This window comes from Muntiacus reevesi, chromosome 2, assembly GCF_963930625.1.
Source record: "Muntiacus reevesi chromosome 2, mMunRee1.1, whole genome shotgun sequence".
NCBI lineage: Eukaryota > Metazoa > Chordata > Mammalia > Artiodactyla > Cervidae > Muntiacus > Muntiacus reevesi.
In genome coordinates this window covers 261,163,768-261,188,471 of record NC_089250.1, presented here as the reverse complement: position 1 = coordinate 261,188,471, position 24,704 = coordinate 261,163,768, and the positions used below count along the sequence as shown (strand labels likewise).

At 42.8% G+C, this 24,704-nt stretch overlaps 1 protein-coding gene and 1 pseudogene across 1 annotated transcript; one reads left to right on the top strand and one right to left on the bottom strand.

Annotated features, from left to right (window-relative positions):
- Positions 1-354: 354 nt before the first annotated feature.
- LOC136157495 (galactoside-binding soluble lectin 13-like) lies at positions 355-2,107 on the bottom strand. The gene is made up of 4 exons (XM_065919363.1): positions 2,096-2,107; positions 1,643-1,722; positions 1,021-1,228; positions 355-468 (listed from the first exon to the last, which is right to left on the bottom strand). Exons 1-4 carry the CDS (start codon positions 2,105-2,107, stop codon positions 355-357), a joined length of 414 nt encoding a protein of 137 aa, XP_065775435.1.
- A 3,619-nt stretch (positions 2,108-5,726) lies between these two features.
- On the top strand, positions 5,727-5,992 carry LOC136158774 (coiled-coil-helix-coiled-coil-helix domain-containing protein 7 pseudogene; annotated as a pseudogene).
- The last annotated feature ends 18,712 nt before the right edge of the window (positions 5,993-24,704 follow it).

Below are 24,704 nucleotides of genomic sequence, written 5' to 3'. Positions count from 1 at the left end.
CATCCCTTCTTTAAACAGCCCCACACCTGACCATCTTCTTCATGACATTCTGAGACACTCTCTCTGTGTGTCTATTTCAGGGACAGCCCTTGACATTTTGGCCAACTGGGCCCTTCCCAAACCACACTCCCCATTCCACACCTGGAACAACGTACTCTCTGCGCCAAACCTGCACTTGATGTCTTCCCTACGAGCAAGAGCCAAGTCCTGGTTCATGTCAGGAATATTTTATTAGCACTGGCATAACTGTGAGGGCAGAGGGACATCCCAGCATCTTCTGGGAGTGGCAGTGATCCTGAACATTATAGAAGAGTGTAACGGGGTGTATATCTTCACTGGAAGATCTTCTGCCCCTTACAACGTATCCACTGAAGTCAGCACAACATCTCCCCTCACCTTCAGCATTTTCACAGACTGTAGAGGCAGGCAGTGGGCAAAGATGAGGATGGACTTGTTATTCAGAAACACCTAAGGAAGGAGATATATTGCTTGTGAGCTCAGAACAATTAGGCCTCCTCTTTCCCTTTCCTCTTTTCATTGCCTGCTGTAAAAATTCTTTACTCTGTGAAAGTAAAGCAGAAATTCTCCTCCAGGTCATCCTGCCAGGACACTGCTGTAGGAGTCATGCTCCACATCCACTTCCTCGCCTCCATCCCTGCTTCACCCTGAGGGCGGGGGGCCTGCATGTCTCCCTCCACACTGCTGCCTGTCCGATACAGCAAGAGCGGTGTGGAGTTCACCTCAGAAGCTCGCCTGTACAGCTCACACACTGCTCGAGATACTGAGTATAGATGCCTAGGCTATCCAGGGACAAGGTGCTCAGTCACTCTGTCGTACACCTGAAACTAACACAGTAAGGTAAACCAACGATACTTCAATTTTAAAAAGCACATGTGTTAAAAGTACAAAACAAAAAAATTTTGGTCTGTTGCAATCACATCAGAGTTGGACTCTCCATGTGTTTCTCCACAGCAGGCCCAACACAGCCATGGTGCTCCACACCCTGGAGGGCCCACACACCTGGTATCCGTTCTCCAGCACCAAGAATCGCAACTCAAATGAATGGCCTAAAACGAAATTGTCAGAAGACACTCTCTTTTCCTCCTGCCATTTCCCGTCCTGGAAACTGTTCATCACCACCATGCTGTTGTAGAGTCGGAAATGGAATGCAATGTCGCTGTCTTCCTCAATACCTGTGCAGAATTCCACCACAAGCTCTGGGTTCCCCCTGCAAAGACAAGAGGATGGCTCCTGCAGACAGGCATTTACTGCAGAAAACAACTTCCTCAGGAACAACCACAGTCTTTTCTCTCTCTCTCTCTCTCTCCCTCCCTCCTCCCCCTTCCCCCCGCCCTCTTTCTCAAAATAATTATACCTTTCTCACTTTGCCATTTCTCTCTTTCCTTTTCCTCCCCTGCCTTGCCCCATCCCCCCTCCACCCGCCACCACACACAAACATACAGACACATACAGAGGAAGGAAATCCAGCCTGGAGTGTAATCACACAATTTTGCATGTGACATCTCAGCTTATTCTGATGATTAAAGAAGATCAAGTTGTTTTCAAAGAGTGTCCCCAAGACATGCAAACAGTCTCCCCTTGTGCTTAACCCTCCATCAGACATAAACTGGCCTCTACTCACCCACAAGGAAACTGAAAATTTCCCTTGATCTTCACCATGTAACCCACAGACAGGGAAACAGACTGGTAGTAGGGGATCGGCTATGGAAGAGACGGACGCATCAGTAAATGAAGAGCCGGTGTTCTCTCCCCCACATCACGGCCCAAGCAGAATCAGGACACAAAACATGATCTCCTCCCGCAGCTAAGAGACATTAGTATACCTCCAACAAGGAGACATTAATTCACGTCCAGACATGCACTCAGAGGCACAGATACATATAGTATGTACAAACACTTCCAAACTCAGAGAAACAATATGCAAAAGGACATACAATAATGCAAATTCAGTGATTCCCACTCACACACACACACTCTTTCCCATTCTCTACCAGCATTCATGCAATGATTTGTGTCAAGGTGACCTGGCACAAGCAGCAGAACTAATCAGATTCCTTCCTCCCATCCTTCATACCAAGGAGGCCATAGTCTCCAGCTGGGCCTTTCTTCTCTGTTGAAACTGTGTGTGCGAGTCTGTCTGGAGAAGGTGCCCTATAAATACAGTTAGGAGGTGAGTTACCACTGAGCCTGTCACTCAGGCTATAGAGCCCTGCCCTCTATTCTTCTGCAATTCGTGACATCAAACGTATATTCAGTCCACACCATCCAAAGTCCACTGTGATAATAAGAAGTGGCTTCTAACTGTACTAGAGATGCTGATATGCTTAGTCTTAAGTGCAATTGCTTATGTCTGCTGATAAGCAACAATGATACAACTGTAACAGAGAGCTCCCTGGCTACCCTTCCTCATAAAAGTGGTGCCCATCCCATGCTGTATGCAACTGACTTTTTCTCTGACATCAACTCTATTCCAGAATCTTTGCTGGCCATTTCCCTATCCACTCTAGACTTGAAAAGACACAACACCTGGATGTGACTGCCAGCTCTGCCACTGTGAGGCCTTATTAAAACTGTAACCTCTGTTAGACCAAATCTTCCTACACATAGAATACCTGATGACCACAATCCCAAATCAGAGGGTTGTTAGTAAAGCAATCAGAGGGATCCAACCATCTAGCCATTCATTTCATGAATGCTTATTGAATGATGAACCGGCAGCAGGCTCTGTACTATCTGCATAAGTGGGAAAAAAAAAAAAACAGATAAAAATCTTGCTCCTTGGAGCTTAAACTCCGGTTGGAAAATATATGCAGTAAAAACTTATAATACACAAGCAAAATATATAATGTGTTAGAAGGGAATAAGTGTCTTGAAAAAGATGTCGGTTATTAACAGAGGGCTTAATCTCAAATAGGCTGGTTAAGGTGGCCCTTGTTGAGGAGATGAGATCTGACCAAAGGCTTAGAGGTCAAGAAAAGAGCCATGAGTATGCTGGGGAAGAACTTCTAGTTAGCGAGATCAGCCACCAACATGGACCACGATGTGAAAGGACAACATGAAGTTTCGAGGAACAAAAGGGTGACTCTGTGACTGGAGTAAAGGGGCAGAGAAGGAGGGCTGAGCTCAGGAGACGGAAAAGTAGATCACAGGCCTTTGCAGGACTCTTGCTTTAAGTGAGATGGGAGCCTGAGGCAGAGAAGGGATCTGTTCTCATTTGTGTTTTAAAAGGATCTCCTCTGCTGCTGTGTGGAAAATAGACTGTACATGGACATGGACAAAATAAGAAAGACCATTCACAAGGCCATTATAGTCATCCTGGAGAGCAGCGACAGGGACTTGGATGAGGCTTGTGGAAGGGAAGTTGGTAGAACTGTGGAGTTCAGTAAAGAGGTCCCCACCCATAGCAGTGAAGCCTTCAAGGCTTAGTTACAGCCCTGGACATGGCAGAGACCCATGCAACCAGGCTTCCCATTCACCCTCCCCACTCCCCAAGAGCGGTAGAGGCTGTGACTCAGGCAAGCTCAGGAGAGGAGCTCACCATCCCAGTGTCCCAGGCAGTGAAACCAATGACACTGGCATCTGCAAGGCACCAAGGACCCTGGAGGCAGAAGCAGTGATAGTCAGGGCTTGGAGCCTTGCTCCTGACACAGGCAGTGGAAGGTGGAAAGTGCTAACCAAAGGCAAGGATGGTTCAACATCCAGATAGCAATAAATGTGATACACCACAGCAAAGAAAAATAAAACAATAAAAGCTATGTGATTATCTCAACAGACGCATAAAAGCATTTGTCAATATTCAACATCCATTAATGATCAAAAAACCTCAATATTGGATACAGAAGAAATGCATTTCAAAATAGTAAAGGTGACATATGACAAACTCCTAGCAAACATCATACATTCAAGGGTGAAAAGCTGAAAGCTGTCCCCTTAAAATCAAGAACAAGACAAAGATGTCCACTCTGCCACTCCTATTCAACATAATATTGGAAGTCCTAGCCAGAGCAATTAGACGAGAAAAAGAAAAAAAAAAAGATGTCCAAATCGGAAAGGAAAAAAGAAAACTGATGCTATTTTTGGATGTCATGATTTTATACACAGAAAACCCAAATAACTCCACCAGAAATTATTAAAAATTATAAATGAATATAAGGCTTCCCTGGTGGCTCAGACAGTAAAGAATCCACCTGCAATGCAGGAGACCTGAGTTCGATCCCTGAGTTGGGAAGATCCCCTGGAGGAGGGCATGGCAACCCACTCCAGGATTCTTGCCTGGAGAAACCCCATGGACAGAGGAGCCTGGCGGGCTAGAGTCCATGGGGTCACAAAGAGCCGGACATGACTGAGTGACTAAGCACATAAATGAATAAAGTTGCAGGGTACAAAAACAATAGAGAAAAACATGTTGCATTTCTACATGCTAAAAGTGAGCTAGCAGAAAGAGAAATTAAGAAAGCAATTGCACTTATAATCACAACAAAAAGAAGAAAATACACAGGAATAAATGTAACCAAGGAGGTGAAAGACCCATACACTGAAACCTATATAATGTTGAAAGAAACTGAAGACTCAAATGGAAAGATAGTCCATGTTCATGAATTGAATGAAATAAAATGTTAAAATGTCCATATTACCTATACAACTTACATATTCCATGCAATCCCTATCAAAATCTCAAAGACATTTTTCACAAATAGAAAATGCTAAAATTTGTATGGAACCACAACAGACCCCAATAGCCAAAGAAATACTGAAGAAAAGAAACAAAGCTAAAAGTCATACTCTTGGGGTCTCAAACTATATTAAAAAGTCATGGTACCTGGCAGAAAAAACATGATAATCAAAACTGCACAGTACTGGCAAAAAAAAAAGAGAGAGAGAGAGAGAGAGAGATACATAACCAATGGAACAGAATTGAGACCTCAGAAAAAATCCACACATAAATGGATAATTGATTTATGACAAAGGAACAAAGAACAGACCATGGAGAAAGGACAGTCTCTTCAATAAGTGCTATGAAAGTTGGGCATACAAAAAAAGAAACTATTATCTCACATCATATACAAAAAACAACTCAAAATTGATTAAAAGCTTGAATCTAAGACCTGAAACCATAAAACTCCAAGGAGAAAACATAGGCAGTATGCTCACTGACACCTGTCTTAACAGTATCTTTCTAGATATGTCACCTGATTGGAGGGAAACAAAAGCAAAAGTAAACATCAAACTAAAAATCTCCTTCATGGTAAACGAAACCATCAAGGAAATGAAAAAATAACCTACCAAACAGGGGAAGATATTTGCAAATGATGTATTTGATACAGGTTAATAGCCAAAGTATATAAAGAACACATACAAGTCAACAACAAGAAAATAAACAACCTGATTAAAAAGTGGACTGAAGGTGTTTGGAGCTGGAGACAGCCTGGGCGCTGGTGGAGCGGCCGCCTGAGGTGGTCCGACGATGGTGATAAAAGGTAGAACGCTTTCACGGAAGGGGGGCAACCTGAGTTCAGTCTGCATCTGATCATTGTTGAGGTTACATCCAAGGAGTGTGAACAGCAGAGCAGAGCTCTGTATTCAGAGCACGGGACACATGTAGACAAGAAAGCCGTGAGTTCATTTTGTGCCCTCACCTGTCTTAGGAAGAAGTCAAGCCCGCAAAGAAATTGTGTTCGGGAGAGGAAGAAGCTTCTAGGGAGAAGACATTTGGGATGCCCACGGTGACACGGAGGCTGAGGGATCCTAACATAAACCCTGTTTGTCGGAATCGGATGCGTCTACCAGATGCATGGCCAAAAATAACTATGACAAGGAGAGCTGTTCCTTTCACTTCTTAAAGTACAAGAACTGCTGGAAGTTCTGGAACCCTGTCATGATCCAGAGAAGATAGAATGGAGTGAAGCCGCCCATGCCCATGACAGCAGAGAGAGACAAGATCTTAGGAGCAATGGGGAAGATGCCCTATTGAGTGTTTGCATTAAAACTTGTTTATTTAACTTAGGAACAGATAAATATTTTTAATAAGTGGTTACTGCAACTTCATAAGACCTTTCAGGCCTTACCCAGACAGAGCTCGGATTCCTCAGGGGAAGCCCCGTGTCCTCCGCTTCTGCTGTCAGTGCCGCGAGGAGAGAGGGCTGCCCCGGCTCTGCCACGTCCCCAACTTCACAAGACTTGCTGAAGGCAAGGGGGCCTTAGGAACAGCTCGGTGGAGAGTTGAGCTCTTCCGCTGGGTCTTGAGAGAAAGAAGTAAGATGCGAACAAGGGAGGGATTAATGGGGGTGAAAGGGAGGCAGTGTCTCCAAGGAAGGGAAGTGATGTGCGTGACAGCACCACAGAGGGCGGGCTGGAGCCGAGAGCAGTGTGTGGACTGTCCCCCTGGAGGGGTGATGGGGAGCAGACTGGACGGCAGGTCCAGGGTGGGTACCCGATGGGCCTCAGTCCCAGGCATGTCACTAAGGTCTCTGCCCTGACATCACTCATGTACCTTGATTGAAAAAGCCTTGGGGAGGCACAGGTGTCTTTAAATGACATACAGAGAACTGGTTTTCTTTATGTTTCCTTAAGGATGGGCTTAGTCAAAGGACTCTGTGACTGCAGTCTGTGAGTACTGGACAGCCTTCTAAAGAAAAGGTGATGCTTTCATTTTTTTTTTTTTAAGAATATTTATTTATTTATTTGGCTGTGCCAAGTCTTCGTTGCAGTACCTGGGATATTTAATTGCAGCATGCTAACTCTCAATTTCAGCATGTGGGATCTAGTTCCCCTGACCAGGGATCAAACCCAGGACCCCTATGTTAGGAATGCAGAGTCTTAGCCACTGGGCCACCAGGGAAATCCCCAGGTGATGCTTTCAGAGGTGGGGTTTCTACCTGCAGGATGAGATGCACAAGCAGGGGCTGGGGTTCGTCAGGGGATCGCAACACAGGATGAGGCTGGAGCTGAGCTTCATTTTCTGATATAAAAGTGAGAATATTCAGTATCATGACTGGGGTGGGGTTGTAAAGCAGGTCTCAAACTCACTGCCTTTTAAAATCCAGGGTCTTTCATGTACAGGATTGCTTTGTAAAAGACACATTATTTGATCAAATTTCATATGTACAGAAAGTGAAAACAGATAGTTTGTGTCCCTTCTCCTCGTCTGGTCCTGGTGCAGGAGTATTATGACAGCCGCTGACACAAACTGTCAGCTCGTTGGTCCTAGTCCAAAATTCAGGTCAGAGGTTTTTAAACTATGGAACCTTTATTTTCAAATGTGATTCTATACAAATAAAAGGTAGAACTGTTTCCAAAAAAAAAAAAGTGGACAGAAGCTGAATAGACAGTTTTTCATTTTCTGGAAGAAGACATCCAGATGGTGAATGGGCACATGAAAAGATTGTTTAACACCACAAATTACTAGGGAAACGCAGATCAAAACCACAATTAGATATCAATTCATGCCTATCAGAATGACTATTAACAAAAAGGTAAAAAATGACAAGTGTTGGCAAGGATGTATAGAAAATGGAACCCTCATACACTGTTGCTGGGAATGTAAATTGGTATAGCCACTATGGAAAAAATTGAGGACAGAACTAACATACGATCCAGCTATCCCACTTTAGGGTATGTATCCAAAGAAGACAAAAACACTAATTCATAAAGATAAATACTGCTGCTGCTGCTAAGTCACTTCAGTCGTGTCCGACTCTGTGTGATCCCACAGACGGCAGTCCACCAGGCTCCCCCCTCCCTGGGATTCTCCAGGCAAGAATGCTGGAGTGGATAGCCATTTCCTTCTCCAATGCATGAAAGTGAAAAGTGAAAAGTGAAAGTGAAAGGTGAAGTGAAGGCACTCAGTCGTGTCTGACTCTTAGCGACCCCAGGGACTGCAGCCTACCAGGCTCCTCCGTCCATGGGATTCTCCAGGCAAGAGTACTGGAGTGGGTTACCATTGCCTTCTCCAAAGATAAATGCACCCCTATGTTTATCAAACCATTACGGACAGGGCTTGAGGGTATCATGCTAAGTGAAATAAGTCAGATTGAGAGAGACAAATATCATACGACTTCACTCATATGTGGAATATAAAAAGCAAACAACATCAACAAAATAAACAAACAAACCTAATGAAAATAAATGCATAGAAAACAGAATAGTAGTTACGGTGGGGTGGAGGGGAATGGGTAAAGCAGATCAACTGTACGATGACGGACAAAGACACAATTTTCGTGATTCAGAGTATACAGATGCAGAAATATAATGCTGTTCACATGAAACTTTTATAATGTTATAAACCAGTGTTACGTCAATAAAAAATTACAAATGAGAATCAAGAATGACTAGTAGGACTGTGGTCTTATTACTCAACTGCTGAAGTCATACACTGAGGTCAGCAAACTGTGGCTGGAACCATTGGGGAGGAAAAAGATAAGGAATCCAGCTTTGGGCACTCGGAGGTTGAGATGCCTATTGTACAGGGTTTAATGCATGAATTTGGAAGAGAGCTCTGGTCAGAGATATAAAATTTGAAACTCTAACATATAGATAGCAATGAAAACTGTGAAAGGTTGAGATCACCAAGGGAGTGAGTGCAGCTTACAATGGGAATGAATTGGCACTGATTTGTTCAGATCAAGGACCCAAAAGAAAAACAGGGAGAGGTGAAGGACAGTGAGGTTAAGAAGAAATCAAGAGATTATATGAGCACTGTCCTGAATGGGAAAGCCAACCTTAAAAAGTCACATAATGTATAAGTGCATTTGTTAACAACCTCAAAATTTTAAAGTTAGAGACAGAAAGTAGATGGGTGGTGGTGGTGGCTTATAGATGGTGGTCAGGGAGAAGTGTTAGATGCTGCTACACAGGAATAACATGCGGTCTATCTTGATGTTGGAATAATTTTTTATCTTGGTTGTGGTGCTGGTTACATATACCTACATTTCTCATAAAATGACACAGAACTATATGCATACATTGTACCAAAGTATAATCCCTGGGTTTGACCCTGGACTATAATTATGTCAGATGTATCCAATTGGGAAAAACTAGGCAATGGGTGGCACTAGCAGTAAAGAACCTGTCTGCCAATGCAGGAGACGTGAAAGTCATGGGTTCAGTCACTGGGTCAGGAAGATCTCCTGGAGGAGGGCATGGCAATCCACTCCAGTATCCTTGCTTGGAGAATTCCATGAACAGAGGAACCTGGAGGCTACAGTCCATAGGATCGCAGAGTCAGACTTGACTGAAGCGCCTTAGCACAGCACAGGCATTGGATGCGTGGGACCTCACTCTTCAACATTTGCAGCTTCCTGAGAATTCGTAATTCTTTCCAAAAAAAGTTTTTCTTTTAAAAAAATCTTTTCCTTTTTAAATTTTATTTATTTTAATTGGAGGTTAATTATGTTACAATGTAGTTGTTTTGCCATCATTGACAAGAATAAGCCATAGGTGTACATGTGTTCCCCATCCTAAGCCCCTCTCCCACCTCCCTCCCCATCCCATCCCTCTGGGTCATACCAGTACACCAGCCCTGAGCACCCTGTCTCATGCAATGAACCTGGACTGGTGGTCTGTTTCACATATGATACCATACATGTTTCAATGCCATTCTCTCAAATCATCCCGCCCTCACCTTCTCCCACAGAGTCCAAAAGACTGTTCTATGCACCTGGGTCTCTTTTGCTGTCTCGCATATAGGGTTATCGTTACCATCTTTCTAAATTCCATATATATGCATTAGTATACTGTATTGGTGTTTTTCTTTCTGGCTTACTTCACTCTGTATAATAGGCTCCAGTTTCATCCATCTCATTAGAACTGATTCAAATATATTCTTTTTAATGACTGAGTAATATTCCATTGTGTATATGTACCCTGGTTGTCTTATCTATTCATCTGCCGATGGACATCTAGATTGCTTCCATGTCCTGGCTATTATAAACAGTGCTGCAATGAACATTGGGGTGCATGTGTCTCTTTCAGATCTGGTTTCCTCGGTGTGTAAGCCCAGCAGTGGGATTGCTGGGTCATGTGGCAGTTCTATTTCCAGTTTTTTAAGGAATCTCCACGCTGTTCTCCATTGTGGCTGTACTAGTTTGCATTCCCACCAACAGTGTAAGAGGGTTCCCTTTTCTCCACACCCTCTCCAGCATTTATTGTTTGTAGACTTTTGGATAGCAGCCATTCTGACCAGCGTGAAATGGTACTTCATTGTGGTTTTGATTTGCATTTCTGATAATAAGTGATGTTCAGCATCTTTTCATGTGTTTGTTAGCCATCTGTATGTCTTCTTTGGAGAAATGTCTGTTTAGTTCTTTGACCCATTTTTTGATTGGGTCGTTTATTTTTCTGGAATTGAGCTGCAGGAGTTGCTTGTAAATTTTTGAGATCAATTCTTTGTTGGTTGCTTCATTTGCTGTTATTTTCTCCCATTCTGAAGGCTGTCTTTTCACCTTGCTTATAGTTTCCTTCATTGTACAAAAGCTTTTAAGTTTAATTAGGTCCCATTTATTTATTTTTGCTTTTATTTCCATTACTCTGGGAGGTAGGTCATAGAGGATCCTGCTGTGATTTATGTCGGAGAGTGTTTTGCCTATGTTCTCCTCTAGGAGTTTTATAGTTTCTGGTCTTATATTTAGATCTTTAATCCATTTTGAGTTTATTTTTGTGTGTGGTGTTAGAAAGTGTTCTAGTTTCATTCTTTTACACGTGGTTGACCAGTTTTCCCAGCACCACTTGTTAAAGAGATTGTCTTTTCTCCATTGTATAATCTTGCCTTCTTTATCAAAGATAAGGTGTCCATAGGTTCGTGGATTTATCTCTGGGCTTTCTATTCTGTTCCATTGATCTATATTTCTGTCTTTGTGCCAGTACCATACTGTCTTGATGACTGTAGCTTTGTAGTAGAGTCTGAAGTCAGGCAGGTTGATTCCTCTAGTTCCATTCTTCTTTCTCAAGATTCCTTTGGCTATTTGACGTTTTTTGTATTTCCATACAAATTGTTGTTAATTAATTAATTTATTTATTTTTATTAGTTGGAGGCTAATTACTTCACAACATTGCAGTGGGTTTTGTCATACATTGACATGAATCAGCCATGGAGTTACATGTATTCCGCATCCCGATCCCCCCTTCCACCTCCCTCTCCACCAGATTCCTCTGGGTCCTCCCAGTGCACCAGGCCCGAGCACTTGTCTCATGCATCCCACCTGGGCTGGTGATCTGTTTCACTATAGATAATATACATGCTGTTCTCTCGAAACATCCCACCCTTGCCTTCTCCCACAGAGTCCAAAAGTCTGTTCTGTACTTCTGTGTCTCTTTTTCTGTTTTGCATATAGGGTTATCGTTACCATCTTTCTAAATTCCATATATATGTGTTAGTATGCTGTAATATTCTTTATCTTTCTGGCTTACTTCACTCTGTATAATGGGCTCCAGTTTCATCCATCTCATTAGAACTGAATTCTTTTTAACGGCTAAGTAATATTCCATGGTGTATATGTACCACAGCTTCCTTATCCATTCGTCTGCTGATTTAATTGAAGATTAATGATGTTCTGTCAAACATCATCAGCAAACTAGATATAGAAGGGAAATTTCTCAACCTGATAGAAAGCTATAATAAATCTACAGTCAACATCACACTCAATAATGAAAAACTGAATGCTTTCAGTCTAAGATCCAAAACGAGCCAAGACTCATTATTATCACTACAACCTGACCTAGTACTGGAGGTTTTAGTCAGCAAAATAAGGCAAGAAAAGGAAATAAAATAAATGGAACAGAAAGTCTGACCCTGCCTAGAGTTAAGGAGACTTTTTATAGATTACTTGATGATTAAAAAAAAAAAAACAGAATGACTTTCAAGGGTACTGTGAGGAATGAAAGATGTCAATCTCAACAGTTACTTACTGTAGGACTCAACTCCTGAAGCACAAAACTCTAGTGATGAAGCTCAGTGCTCATCAAGGCTGAGGATGCGGTTGAGGCCCTGACGATAAAGGGGACAGCACAAGGGAGTTTGTGTGCGTGAGCTGTGGCGGTGTTTCCATGGCGGTTACACACATGACAAAATGAGGTGGTATCTCACACAAACACACCGAGGACATGCAAAAACTGCTTAACTTCTAACAAAGCCTTGTGCTTTTTAAAAAACTAGTGTCACACGGGGTCTTTCATTGCAGTGCGCAGACGCTTTCATTGTGGTGTGTGAGCTTCCGGAGTTGTGGCCCACTGGCTTAGCTGTTCTGTGGTATGCGGGATCTTAGCTCCACGACAAGGGATCGAACCTGCACCCCCTGCAGTGGAAGAACAGAGTCCTAACCAGTGCACCACCAGGGAAGTCCCTGGAAGCCAGTGTTAAAAATCATTCCCGCCAACCTTAAATGAAGATGCCCAACGAACATAAGAAAGCAGTCACCTCTTCTTCTAGAAAATGAAGCAATTGACAGCAGTGTTGATACTATTTGCAATTTCCTCATCGCTGTGTGTTACACACATTACTTTTTATATTGTTTAACATTTCCTACTGTCTTGGCATTACAACAACGTTGACATGGCTACTAAATACTTTTTGGATTAAATCCTAAGATAAGATATCTCAGCATGTGTTCGCCAGAATTTTCTTTTCCTTATTCTGACTACGTTTTAAACATGAAATACCTATTTACTTTTCTTTAGGTTATATAATCATAAAGAGATTCTGAAGAAATAGTTGAGATTTATTAACCAATAGAAGTTACTGAGGATTTCTGAGAAACACTAGGCTTTTATTACAGAGGGAAGAGAAAGCATTCATTTAAACGAAGGATTATAAAATAACTATGAAGCATCTACTAGGAGCAAGGCAATTTCAGGGACATGGGAATGAACAGTAAGATTTCAGATACAATCTCTGGCTTCACTGAGCTGTCAAGTGAAAAGCGGGGCTCCATCACTGACAACTTTTAAAGCAGAGCCAATAGGACTTGTGGACAGAGCACATTCCAGGTGTGATGGAAAGATGGGCAGGGATGACTCAGGTCTGGCCTGAGCTGCTGTGACAGAGACAAAGACGGACGGTGGACTGCTTCTCTGCTGCAGGAAGGCCTGAGTGTGCTGGCATGGGGGAAAAGTGCAATCATGTTTATGTTATTTACATTTATAAACACTTTTTTTTTTTGATGCACCAAGAGGTATGTGGGATCTTGGTTCCCCAACCAGGGATCCAACCCGTGCCCCCTGCAGTGGAAGCAGTCTTGACCACTGGACCACCAGGGAAGTCCCTAATTTATAAACATGTCTTGTCGGGTCCTGGACAGGCACCCTATCCTTTCTCTGCTTAATGCTTACTACCTCTGGGGCCACATCAACAAAGCGCAAGGGTCCAGCAGGGGAATTTCAAATAGAGGCTTCTGGCCCTTCATAAACCCAGAGCCTGGACCCACCTCCTCCCCAATAAAGCCAAAGCCTCCTGCCCCACTTTGCTCTGACTTCACTCCCTGCCAGCTGAGCCGTCTTCTGGGGAACTCCTTTACTATTTACTCTATGGATAATAAAGTTCACTCTATGGATAATAAAGTATTTACTGTTGCATGTAGTCATGTATGGGTGTGAGAGCTGGACCATAAAGAAGGCCTAGCACCAAAGACATGACTGAGCGACTTCACTTTCACGTTTATGCATTGGAGAAGGAAATGGCAACCCACTCCGGTGTTCTTGCCTGGAGAATCCCAGGGATGGGGTCGCACAGAGTCAGACACGACTGAAGTGACTTAGCAGCAGTAGCAGTAGCAGCGCCAAAGAACTGATGCGTTTGAACTGTGGTGGTGGAGAAGATTTTTGAGAGCCCCATGGACAGCAAGGAGATCAAACCAGTCAATTCCTAAAGGAAATCAGTCCTGAATATTCACTGGAAGGGCTGATGCTGAAGCTGAAGCTCCGATACTTGTGCCACCTGATGGGGACGGCCAACTCATTAGAAAAGACCCTGTTGTTGAGAAAGACTGAGGGCAGGAGGAGAAGGGGGCATCGCCAACTCAATGGATGTGAGTTTGAACAAGCTCTGGGAGATGGTGAAGGACAGCTGTCAGTCTCCCAAAGCAACAAAAACAAAAGCAAATTAAGCAAATGGAACCTAGCCAAACGTAAAAGTTTCTGTACAGGAAAGGAAACCACAAAGAAAACAAAAAGAGAACTTACAGACTGGGAGAGGGTATTTGGAGGCGACCAACAAGGACTTAATTTCCAAACAATTCATACAAGTCAATACCAAAAAAAAAAAAAATACCAACACAATAAAAAAATGGTCAGAAGACCTAAATAGACACTTCCCCCAAAGAAGTCTTACAGCTGCCCAACCAGGACATGAAAAGATGCACAATACCACTATATTCTTAAAGAAATGCAAATCAATACTGCGATGAGGTACCACCTCACACCAGTCAGAATAGCCATCACTTAAAAGTCTACAAATAACAAATACTCAGGAGGATATGGAAAAAAGGGAACCCTCCTACACTGTTGGTGGGAATGTTAATAGATAACATCCACTGTGGGAAAAGCAAGCAGGTTCCTCAAAAAACTAAAAAAGAGTTGTCATAGGATCCAGCAGCCCCACTCCTGGGCATATATCCAGACAAAACAACAACGAAAAGATGCACGCACCTCTATGTCCAAAGCAGCACGATTTACAACTGTCAAGACAGGGAGACAAACGGAACGTCCATCTGCAGATGGATGGCTGAAGGTGCGGTGCATGTGTACAATGCGATCCTACTCAGCCATAGAAAGGAAACGATGCCATTTGCAGCAACACGGCTGGACCGGGAGATTATCATACTAAGTGAAGTAAGCCAGAAAAGGGGACTATGTGATACGATATCATATAAGTGATATGATGTCACTTACATGTGAATCTAAAATATGAAACAAACAAACTTGTCTACAAAAGAAACAGACTCATAGACATAGAGAACAGACTTGTGGTTGCCAAGGCAGTATGGGGTTAGGGGAGGGATGGACTGCGAGTTTGGGATCAGCAGATGCAAACTATTACATTTAGAATGGATAAACAACAAGGTCTTACTGTATACCACAAGGAATTATACTCGATATCCTGTCATAAACCATTATCTGAAAGAATATGAAAAAGAATGTACATGTGTGTATAACTGAGTCACTCTGCTGAACAGAAATTAATACAACATTGTAAATCAACTAATCTTCAAGAAAATTAATTTTTTAAAAACAGTGCTTCACATAAATTTTTAAAATTCAGGTGAAATTTCTTAATTCTTCCTTTATTCTAAGGTTGTCTATTGTTAACTGACATTCTGCCTTGCTTTGTGCAAGACGCACTAGAAAAATTAAGAGGGAAAATGACATGGTCAGCATTTGAAATTTTAATCCAAGAAAGAGTTGGAGAACAATGGAAAATGAACTTCAAAAAATCTTTTTATCCAAAAATTACAATATTTATTCAATTTATATGGGCAGAAACCTGAGGCTTGCATTTTAGAAATGAACTATCAGGGTCTTAGAGCAGGAAGGACAGAATTTACTGCTGGAAAAATCACAATTTATACACATCAATGCAGTGATCAGAGTCTGGTGTTGACGTTGTTTCCATTAACTACTGTAGAATAGCAAATCTCCCCAAAATCATTTGGTTCAAAACAACAGTTTATGCTCTCTCCCAGTTTTACAGACTCATATGGGTACCACATTGTGGTGGGAAATTAAGTTTCTTATTTTTTGTTTTTGCCTGCACTGTGCAGCATGTAGGATCTTAGTTCCCTGATCAGGGATCAAACCTGGGGCCCTGCAGTTAAAGCGCTGACTCCTGACCACTGGATCACCAGGGAATTCCCAGGAATCAAGTTTTCTGAAGGATCTCTTGGTCCAGATGACCAGACAGATGCTTTCCTCATGCCTGACACTTCACTTGGGGTGGCTAAAACAGCTAGGGACTGGCTGGTTATTTCTTTCTTACAAACATTCAAGTTTATCCCAGATCACCTCAAATTATGAAGGTCTCATGGGTTTTGGACTTAATGACTGGCTTCCACCAGTGAAGCAGAAGGTACAAGATATAACAGGACCTAGCTCTGGGAGTCATGCAGTGTCACTCCTGTTACATCCTGTTGTTCAAAACCAAGTTAGAGAGACAGCCAAAACCATGGGGAAGAGGCAACATCGGGGCATGGGTGTTCTGACTTGTGGTTCCTGAGAAGTCATCCCTGGGGACTAGCTACCTTTCCACTTCCCACAGACCAAAAACACTAACATCACTCTGAAGAACTCCCAAATGTAGTACAATCACAGCAACAGGCTCCGGACTGACGTCCAGCATCTCAACATCTAAATCAGGACTCATGAAATCAAACGAGTAGAAATTCTCAGGCGCAGTTCCTTTCAGTGTGTGCACTAAAGGGACAAATCATCGGCCTCACGCACACCGAGCACAGAGCGCTACAGCAGGCACGGAGGAATATACAGTCCACACCCCCATGCTAAGGGGGCCACAGGGGATAAACAGCAGCCCCTGGTTCCCATCACTGCGAGCACCGGCCGTGCTCCAATCAATCACTGCCCACGGGAATCCTTCTCTGTGGCAACTGGCACCAAACTCATTATCAGCTTCTATTAGCGCCTGCAAGATGACAGAATGACAACTCCTCCCTTCCAGAGGCTCTGACCATCTGTTCCTTATAACACTGGAGAACCACTTAGGAGACACAAGTGGCTGCCTAAAAACAGACCAAGACAGATTTAAGAAATTCCCTGGTGGCTCAGATGGTAAAGCGTCTGCTTACAATGCGGGAGACCTGGGTTCAGTCTCTGGGTTAGGAAGATCCCCTGGAGAAGGAAATGGCAACCCACTCCACTACTCTTGCCTGGAAAATCCCAAGGATGGAGGAGCCTAGTAAGCTACAGGCCATGCGGTTGCAAAGAGTCAGACACGATTGAGCGACTTCACCTCAGTGTTTACAAGGACTATCTTAGGCATCAGTTTTGATAATTCATATCATCTCACACCATAAAGAATGACACTGCATAGGAACCTGGAATGGTAGGTCCATGAATCAAGCTAATTTGGACACTGTCAAGCAGGCGATGGCAAGAGAGAACACCGAAATTTTATCAATCAGTGAACTAAAATGGACAGAACGGGCAAATTAAATTTCAGATGACCATTATACCTACTACTGTGGACAAGAATTCCTTAGAAGAAATGGAGTAGACCTCAGGGTCGACAAGAGTCTGAAATACAGTACTTTACTGCAACCTCAAAAACAAGAAAATAATTTCAGTTTGTTTCCAAAACAAATCATTCAACATGACAGTAATCCCAGTCTTTGCCCCAACCACTAATGCCAAAGAAGCTGAGGTTGACCAGTTCTATGAAGACCTACAAGATCTTCAAGAACTAACACCAAAATAAGAAGATATCCTTTTCATCAGAAGGGACTGGAATGTAAACAGAGGAAATCAATACATACACAGAGTAAAAGGCAAGTTTGGCCTTGGAGTACAAAATGAAGAAGGGCAAAGGTTAATAGAGTTCTGTCAAGAGAACACTCTGGTCAGAGGAAACATCCTTTTCCAACAACGTCTCTTTCAAGAGACAACTCTACACATGGACATCACCAAACAGTCAATACCAAACTCAGAGTGATTATATTCTTTGCAGCCAAAGATGAAGCAGCTCTATACAGTCACCAAAACAAGACCTGGAGCTGACTGTGGCTCAGATCATGAACTCCTTATGCAAAATTCAGGCTTAAACTGAGGAAGTAGGGGAAACCACTAGACCATTCGGGTATGACCTAAATCAAATCCCTTATGATTATACAGTGGAGGTGATGAATAAATCCAAAGGATTAGATCTGGTAGAGCTAACACCAATATAATAGGCACCAGTGTGCCTAAGGAACTATGGACAGAGGTTTGTAACACCATACAGGAGGCAGTGATCAAGACCATCCCACAGAAAAAGAAATGCAAGAAGGCAAAGTAGTTGCCTCAAGAGGCTTTAAGAATAGCTGAGGAAAGAAAAGAAATGAAAGACAAAGGAGAAAGGGAAAGATAAACCCAATTGAATGCAGAGTTCCAGAGAACAGCAAGGAGAGGTAAGAAGGCCTTGTTAAATGAATAATGCAAAGAAATAGAGGAAAACAATAGAATGGGAAAGCCTAAAGGTTTCTTCAAGAAAATTGGAGATATCAAGGGAACATTACATGTAAGGACAGGGGTAATAAAGGACAGAAACAGTAAGGACCTAACAGAGGCAGAACAGGTTAAGAAGAGGTGGCAGTAATATACAGAAGACCTACACAAAGAGTCTCAAAGACTGGGAAAACGATCATGGTGTGATCACTCACACTCGCCAAGCATCCTGGAGTGTGAAGTCAAGTGGGCCTTAGGAAGCGTTATTATGAAGAAAGCTGGTGGAGGTGATGGAACTTCAGCTGAAGTATTTCAAATTCTAAAAGATGATACTAGTAATGCTGCACTCAGTATGTCCACAAATTTCACTGTCTATGCTAAAGCCTTTGACTGCGTGGATCACAACAAACTGTCTGGAAAATTCTGAAAGAAATGGGAGTATCGGACCACCTTACCTGTCTCCTGAGAAACCAGCATGAGGGTCAAGAAGCAACAGTTAAACTGGACATAGAACAACGGACTGGTTCAAAATTGAGAAAGGAGTACAAGGCTGTATATTGTCGCCCTGCTTATTTAACTTATATGCATAGTACATAATGTGAAATGCTGGACTGGATGAAGCACAAGCTGGAATCAAGACTGCCAGGAGAAATATCAACAACCTCAAATATGCAGATGATACCACTCTAATGGCAGAATTTGTAGAGGAATTAAAGAGTTTCTTGATGAGGGTGAAACAGGACAGTGGAAAAGCTTTCATAAAACTAAACATTCAAAAAACTAAGGCATCTGATCTCATTACTTCATGGCAAACAGAAGGGGGAAAAGTAGAAGCAGTGACAGATTTTCTTTTCTTGGGCTCCAAAACCACTGTGGACAGTGACCACAACCATGAAATTAAAAGATGCTTGCTCCTCAGAAGGAAAGCTATGACAAACGTAGAAAGTGTATTAAAAACCAGAGACATCACTTTGTTGACAAGGTCTGCATGGTCAAGGCTATGGTTTTTCCAGTAGTCATGTATGGATGTGAGAGTTGAACCATAAAGCAGGGTGAGCGCTAAAGAACTGATGCATTTGTTTTTTTGATTTTTTTTTTTTTTTTTTTTGAACTGATGCTTTTGAATCGTGGTGCTGGAGGAGACTCTTGAGAGTCCTTTGGACTGCTAGGAGATCAAACCAGTCAATCCTAAAGGAAAGCAACCTTGAATATTCACTGGAAGGACTGACGCTGAAGCTCTCTAACATTTTGGCCACCTGCTGGGAAGAGCCAACTCACTGGAAAAGACTGATGCTGGGAAAGACTGAAGGCAAAAGGAGAAGGGGGTGACAGAAGATGAAATGTTAAATAGCATTCCTGAGTAAACGGAGATGAATTTGAGCAAACTCCGGGAGACAGTGAAGGACAAAGGAGCCTGGAGTGCTGTAGTCCATGCGGTCACAAAGAGGAGCTGGACACGCCTTAGTGACTGAACGACAACAACAGTCATCTCACACTGTGTTCAATGTCACAGTTTGTTGTTCAACAGCAATCTTACTAAGTGGTCTGCCTCTTGCCTTAAACGTCCTTCAACCTAACCTGCAGACACACTGAGGTGGCAACTCACAGCTAACAGTACTCCTCAGGCCTTTCTTCCTGCTTTCATTCCACAGTGGAAATTTCCTATTTAACTCTTCGGTTCTGATTTGACACAATCTCCTGCCTCACTCTTGATCATTTCAGCATTTTCATAATGGATCACAGAACCTCATCAAGTAACTTGCAATTCATGTTTTGGAGAACTAGGAAATTCTTACTCTAAGTGAATGAAAACTATCCTGTGGCCCATAGCTTACTGAGCAGAGCATGAGTTATATTTCATTTCTACTTGTCCCTTGGCTGGTGGCTATTTTATTTGAATAACCTACCCAACTGTACATGGAGGCCCTGCTAAACAAACATGTAATAACTGCCCTTCCTTGAATGATATTTCTCAACCAGTCCACTTCACAAGGACTGTTCATCTCTATCTTAGATACTGCTTGTGCTCACGGTGGCCAGTAGAGATGTCTCAGATACAAATATAAAACAGAGAGTCCACGGACTTCCCTGGTGGTCCAATGGTTAAGAATCTGCCTTGTAATGAGGAGATGCAGGTTCGATTCCTTGTTGGCAAACTAAGATCCCACATGTCACATGGCAAATAAGCCCACATGCAGCAACTACCAAGATGGTGTGCCCCAACTAGAGAGCTCCAACTAAAGATCTCACATGATGAAACTAACATCCAAGGTGGCCAAATAAATATAAGTATGTTTTTTAAAATATAGAGAGTCCAGGGATACAGCATACTAACACATATATATGGAATTTAGAAAGATGGTAACGATAACCCTATATGCAAAAAAGAAAAAGAGACACAGAAGTACAGAACAGACTTTTGAACTCTGTGGGAGAAGGTGAGGGTGGGATGTTTTGAAAGAACAGCATGTATATTATCTATGGTGAAACAGACCACCAGCCCAGGTGGGATGCATGAGACAAGTGCTCGGGCCTGGTGGGCTGGGAAGACCCAGGGGAGTCGGGTGGAGAGGGAGGTGGGAGGGGGGATCGGGATGGGGAATACGTGTAACTCTATGGCTGATTCATGTCAATGTATGACAAAACCCACTGCAATGTTGTGAAGTAACTAACCTCCAACTAATAAAAAAAAAAAAGAGAGAGAGAGTCCAGGGAACAAAAAATCTTTGAAGGGCTTCTGGGGGCTTCCCCAGACCCCATTTTTCTCAATCCTCCTCAATCCAAGTCCCTGATCATCTCTCAGCAAACAGGGCATTTCTCAAGAAATGGAAAGCCAGTCCTGGGTCCTAAAACCTTCTCTTCTCAGTGCCTTTCACTCTTCCCATTCTGTGCCAAAGCCCCCCTCCTCCCCAAAGAAGAAGTTCTGTTCTGTGATAGTTTGATCTTTGATGCTTAAGTCCCCAAAAGCTGGGTCGCCTCTGCGGTGCTGACTCATGATGATGGCCCTAATGTGGAAGCCTGCCTGTTTTCAAGTGAGGGGCGGGCAACACACTTTTTTCCCCTGATAAGTCATAGCTCTAAGTCTCTATGATGCATGAAACACAAATTCACTTTGGATTTTCTGAACAGAAATTTGCAAACTGTTTCAGATTGTTCTAACAGGAATTCTTATGCGACAGAGTTTAAGACTAGAGGAAAATTCCATTTTCATCAGCATTTCCTATATTGACTCCTCAACAACTATTAAAATCTTTTACAGGGACTTCCCTGGTGGTCCAGTGGTTAAAACTCTGAGCTCCCAATGCAGGAGGCCTGGGTCGGGGAACTACATCCCACATACGGCAATGAAAATCAAAGATCCCATATGCCGCAACTAAGACCCAGCACAGCCAAATAAATAAAGCAAGTTTTAAAAAATCTTTTACATATTCTTTCTCCCAAAGAACCAAGATGCTGTAGAGTTGTGTAAAAATTTTTCTATTTTCATTTTCATAAAACTGTAGTGATGGACTGCCCTTTCAGTACAGTGGTTAAGAATTCACCCGCCAATGCAGGGGACATGGGCTTGATCTCTGGTCTGGGAAAATTCTACAGGCTGTGGGACAACTAAGCCCACGTGCCAAAATGCTGACCCTGTGCTCTGGAGCCCGAGAGTCACCAACTACTGAGCCTGTGTGCTGCAACTACTAAATCCTGTGCACCTAGAATCTGTGTTCTGCAACAAGAGAAGCCACCACAATGAGAAGCCTGTGCACTGAAATGAAAAGTACTCCTTGCTCCCCACAACTAGAGAAAGACTGTACACAAAGACTTGGCACAACCCCCAGAAAATAAAATGAATAAAATAAAAAAATTTTTTAAAAACTGCAATAGTAAAATAAACCTACATTCCATACTATGGTCTTATAAGCCATATATTAAGAGAGATGGAATTTCCTTATGCTTCCCTCACAAAATAGACAAAATATTAATATAGGGATAATTCAACAAGAGTTGGCAGTTATTCTTAATATTAAAGTACTAGTATCTTCTATCAATAAAAATTAAGCAGAAGTTGCAATATAACCAATGGAAAAAAGAAATGTATCATAGCGTGTTTATGGCACTAGTTCAATGTTTTATTTTTAGGGCTCTCAAGATGAGTTAAGAAGTTCTGGTAAATATCAGAGAAGCAGGATCCCTATCACAAAGACTTTAAGCACCAACATAAGAGGCTTATGTTTGGTTCTAAGTACACTTGTGAGCCTTGGGAAGCTACAAGAAAAGCAACAGGTCATCTTCTGCCATCAGATACCATTTATTAAATAGAACAATTGGTGAAAGACAAGTGACTCCCACCCCTGAAGACTGTCCCATCCCCAGAACCTCTGCTGCGAAAGCTGTCACATGGACAGAAAGCATGGTTTGGAAATCAGGGGATGTTTATTTCAAGGGGGCCTGTCATAGAGAAGCTACTGAAAACAGACGTCTGGAAGGAGTGCACAAATAACCGAGTGAGTGAATGTGCCCCCTTCTAACCTGAAGAGTAAACCTGGGACATTGTTTCTTACAGATCTCTCTGATATACAAGATCTACAAGGGTGATGTCTCCTCCCACCTCCCTTGATGGTGAAAGGCTGGGGCAGGACAAGAAGAGAAACTCCATCTATATAGGGAAGAGGGCAATTCTTGAAAATAGCCCAGACTCTAATGGGAGCATGCCTCAGATCTGAATGAGCTGAGTATATCAAAAGCAGTTGAGAACAGAATCCAGGCTTCACTACTGCCTCTGTGTGACCCTTTACAAGCACAGCTAAGGCATCAGCTTGAGAGTCTACCCTGTGGTGCTGGACAGCAGTCCCTCGAGACACCTTAAACCAAGAGCCATTGTAAGGTATAGTTCTCAATAAGCAGAATACCCGGGTTCGGGCAAACGAGAGGTGGATGGAGAAGTGACCCCTCTCACCATGACTCTTATGACCCACTTGGAGAATATGAGTTTCTGTCCTGGAAATTCCAGAGCTTGCAGCTCCAGAGGTCTTGGTTCTCAGGAGAGGGACCATATCCACCAGAGGATACAGCCAGAGTTTCATTAATCTTAAGCTCTGGTTGCCACCCAATCACTTTTGGGCTCTTCATGCCAAGAGAACATCAAGCAAAGAAACAGATTACTATACTGGCAGGATACAGAACTGACGCCATGTAACAGGAACAAGGAAGAATACACCTAGAACTTTTGATGTTCTAGAACTAAGTGTAGAAAGAGGATTGCAGCAGCATCAATGTGATGAGGGAAAAGTAACCACAGGTTCAGATTGCTCAGACAAGAAGGTATATAATTTATTCCGGCAACTAAGCAATACAGATCAAGAGAAGTACTGGCCAAGCATGAGAGGAGTCTAGAATAATATAGAAGTAAAATTTGACCAAGGCCAGCCAACTACAGCAGTGAAGACCTTAATTTGTCCAATGGTATACCTTTTTGAAAACCAAGTGTGACTTGCTGCCACTTAACAGATCAGTGGCAGGATGGACTGAACTTCCCTGAGGCACCAGTGGACATGAGCGGTGCAGGGGAGACTCTAACAGAAACCATCAGCGCCTTGCTTATACTCCCTGGTGTCTGGGCACCAGTGCATTTCCAACAGCCAGTACCTTCATCAGAGCCTTACTGTCCTTTTCTGGAACTATAGGAAACAATACTCCCCATAGATGCATGGCAATTTGGAAATGCCAAAGAATTACCATGTACCAGGAAACAACCCTAATCAAAGACGCTCAGGAGTTGGTGTATAAACTGCCCAAAACCCTCAGTCTCCCATGAGATAATTCTGAGGTATGTTTTGCGTTACTTTCCAGAGTTTTCATGTGGCCTTAAATTTCTGCTTTGCAGTGTAGTCACTGGGTTAATAAAGCACTCTTTACTGCCTTCCCTTCCCTGTTAATACATCCTCACTCCCTTCACTTCCCAAATAAATCACTGGCACTTGCTCCCAGGTCTAAGGGTCTACTTCTGGAAAAACCCAAATGAATAGACATTCTGTAATATTTTTCAACAGTTTCCCTTTTCTGTTGCACCTTGAGGATACGTGCACACTAAGTCGATTCAGTCATATGCAACTCTTTGTGACCTATGGACTGTAGCCCACCAGGCTCCTCTGTCCATGGGATTCTTCAGGCAAGAATACTGGAGTGGGTTGGCATGCTCTCCTCCAGGCCATCCTCCTGACCCAGGGAGCACACCCGTGTCTCCTGTGGCTTCTGCATTGCAGGTGGATTCTTGACCACTGAGCCACTGGGGAAGCCCAGCTTAAGGATACTTTCTTGGGCATAAGCAAATTTAAGATAAACCTTAAGGATAGTTTATCTTAAATTTGCCTATGTCCAAGACTCTTCATCTCTCTTCAGGTTTCATTTTCTAGGCACATTACTTGTTTTGTTTCAGGTGAGAAAGCTCTTGATGTGTTCCTATGACTGACACTTTTTATAAGCACTTCTACTGTATATGTGCCAATTATTATTTCTAGTATTACTAAAATAACTGTAAAATATTTATCCCCAAATTC

What these genes read in the sequence shown, in the direction of transcription:
- LOC136157495 (XM_065919363.1), bottom strand. An exon ending in AATTTTCAGTTTCCTTGTGG is followed by an intron (nt 1,229 to 1,642) that starts GTGAGTAGAGGC and finishes TTGTCTTTGCAG; the next exon opens with GGGGAACCCAGAGCTTGTGG. An exon ending in TGCTGGAGAACGGATACCAG is followed by an intron (nt 469 to 1,020) that starts GTGTGTGGGCCC and finishes CTCCTTCCTTAG; the next exon opens with GTGTTTCTGAATAACAAGTC.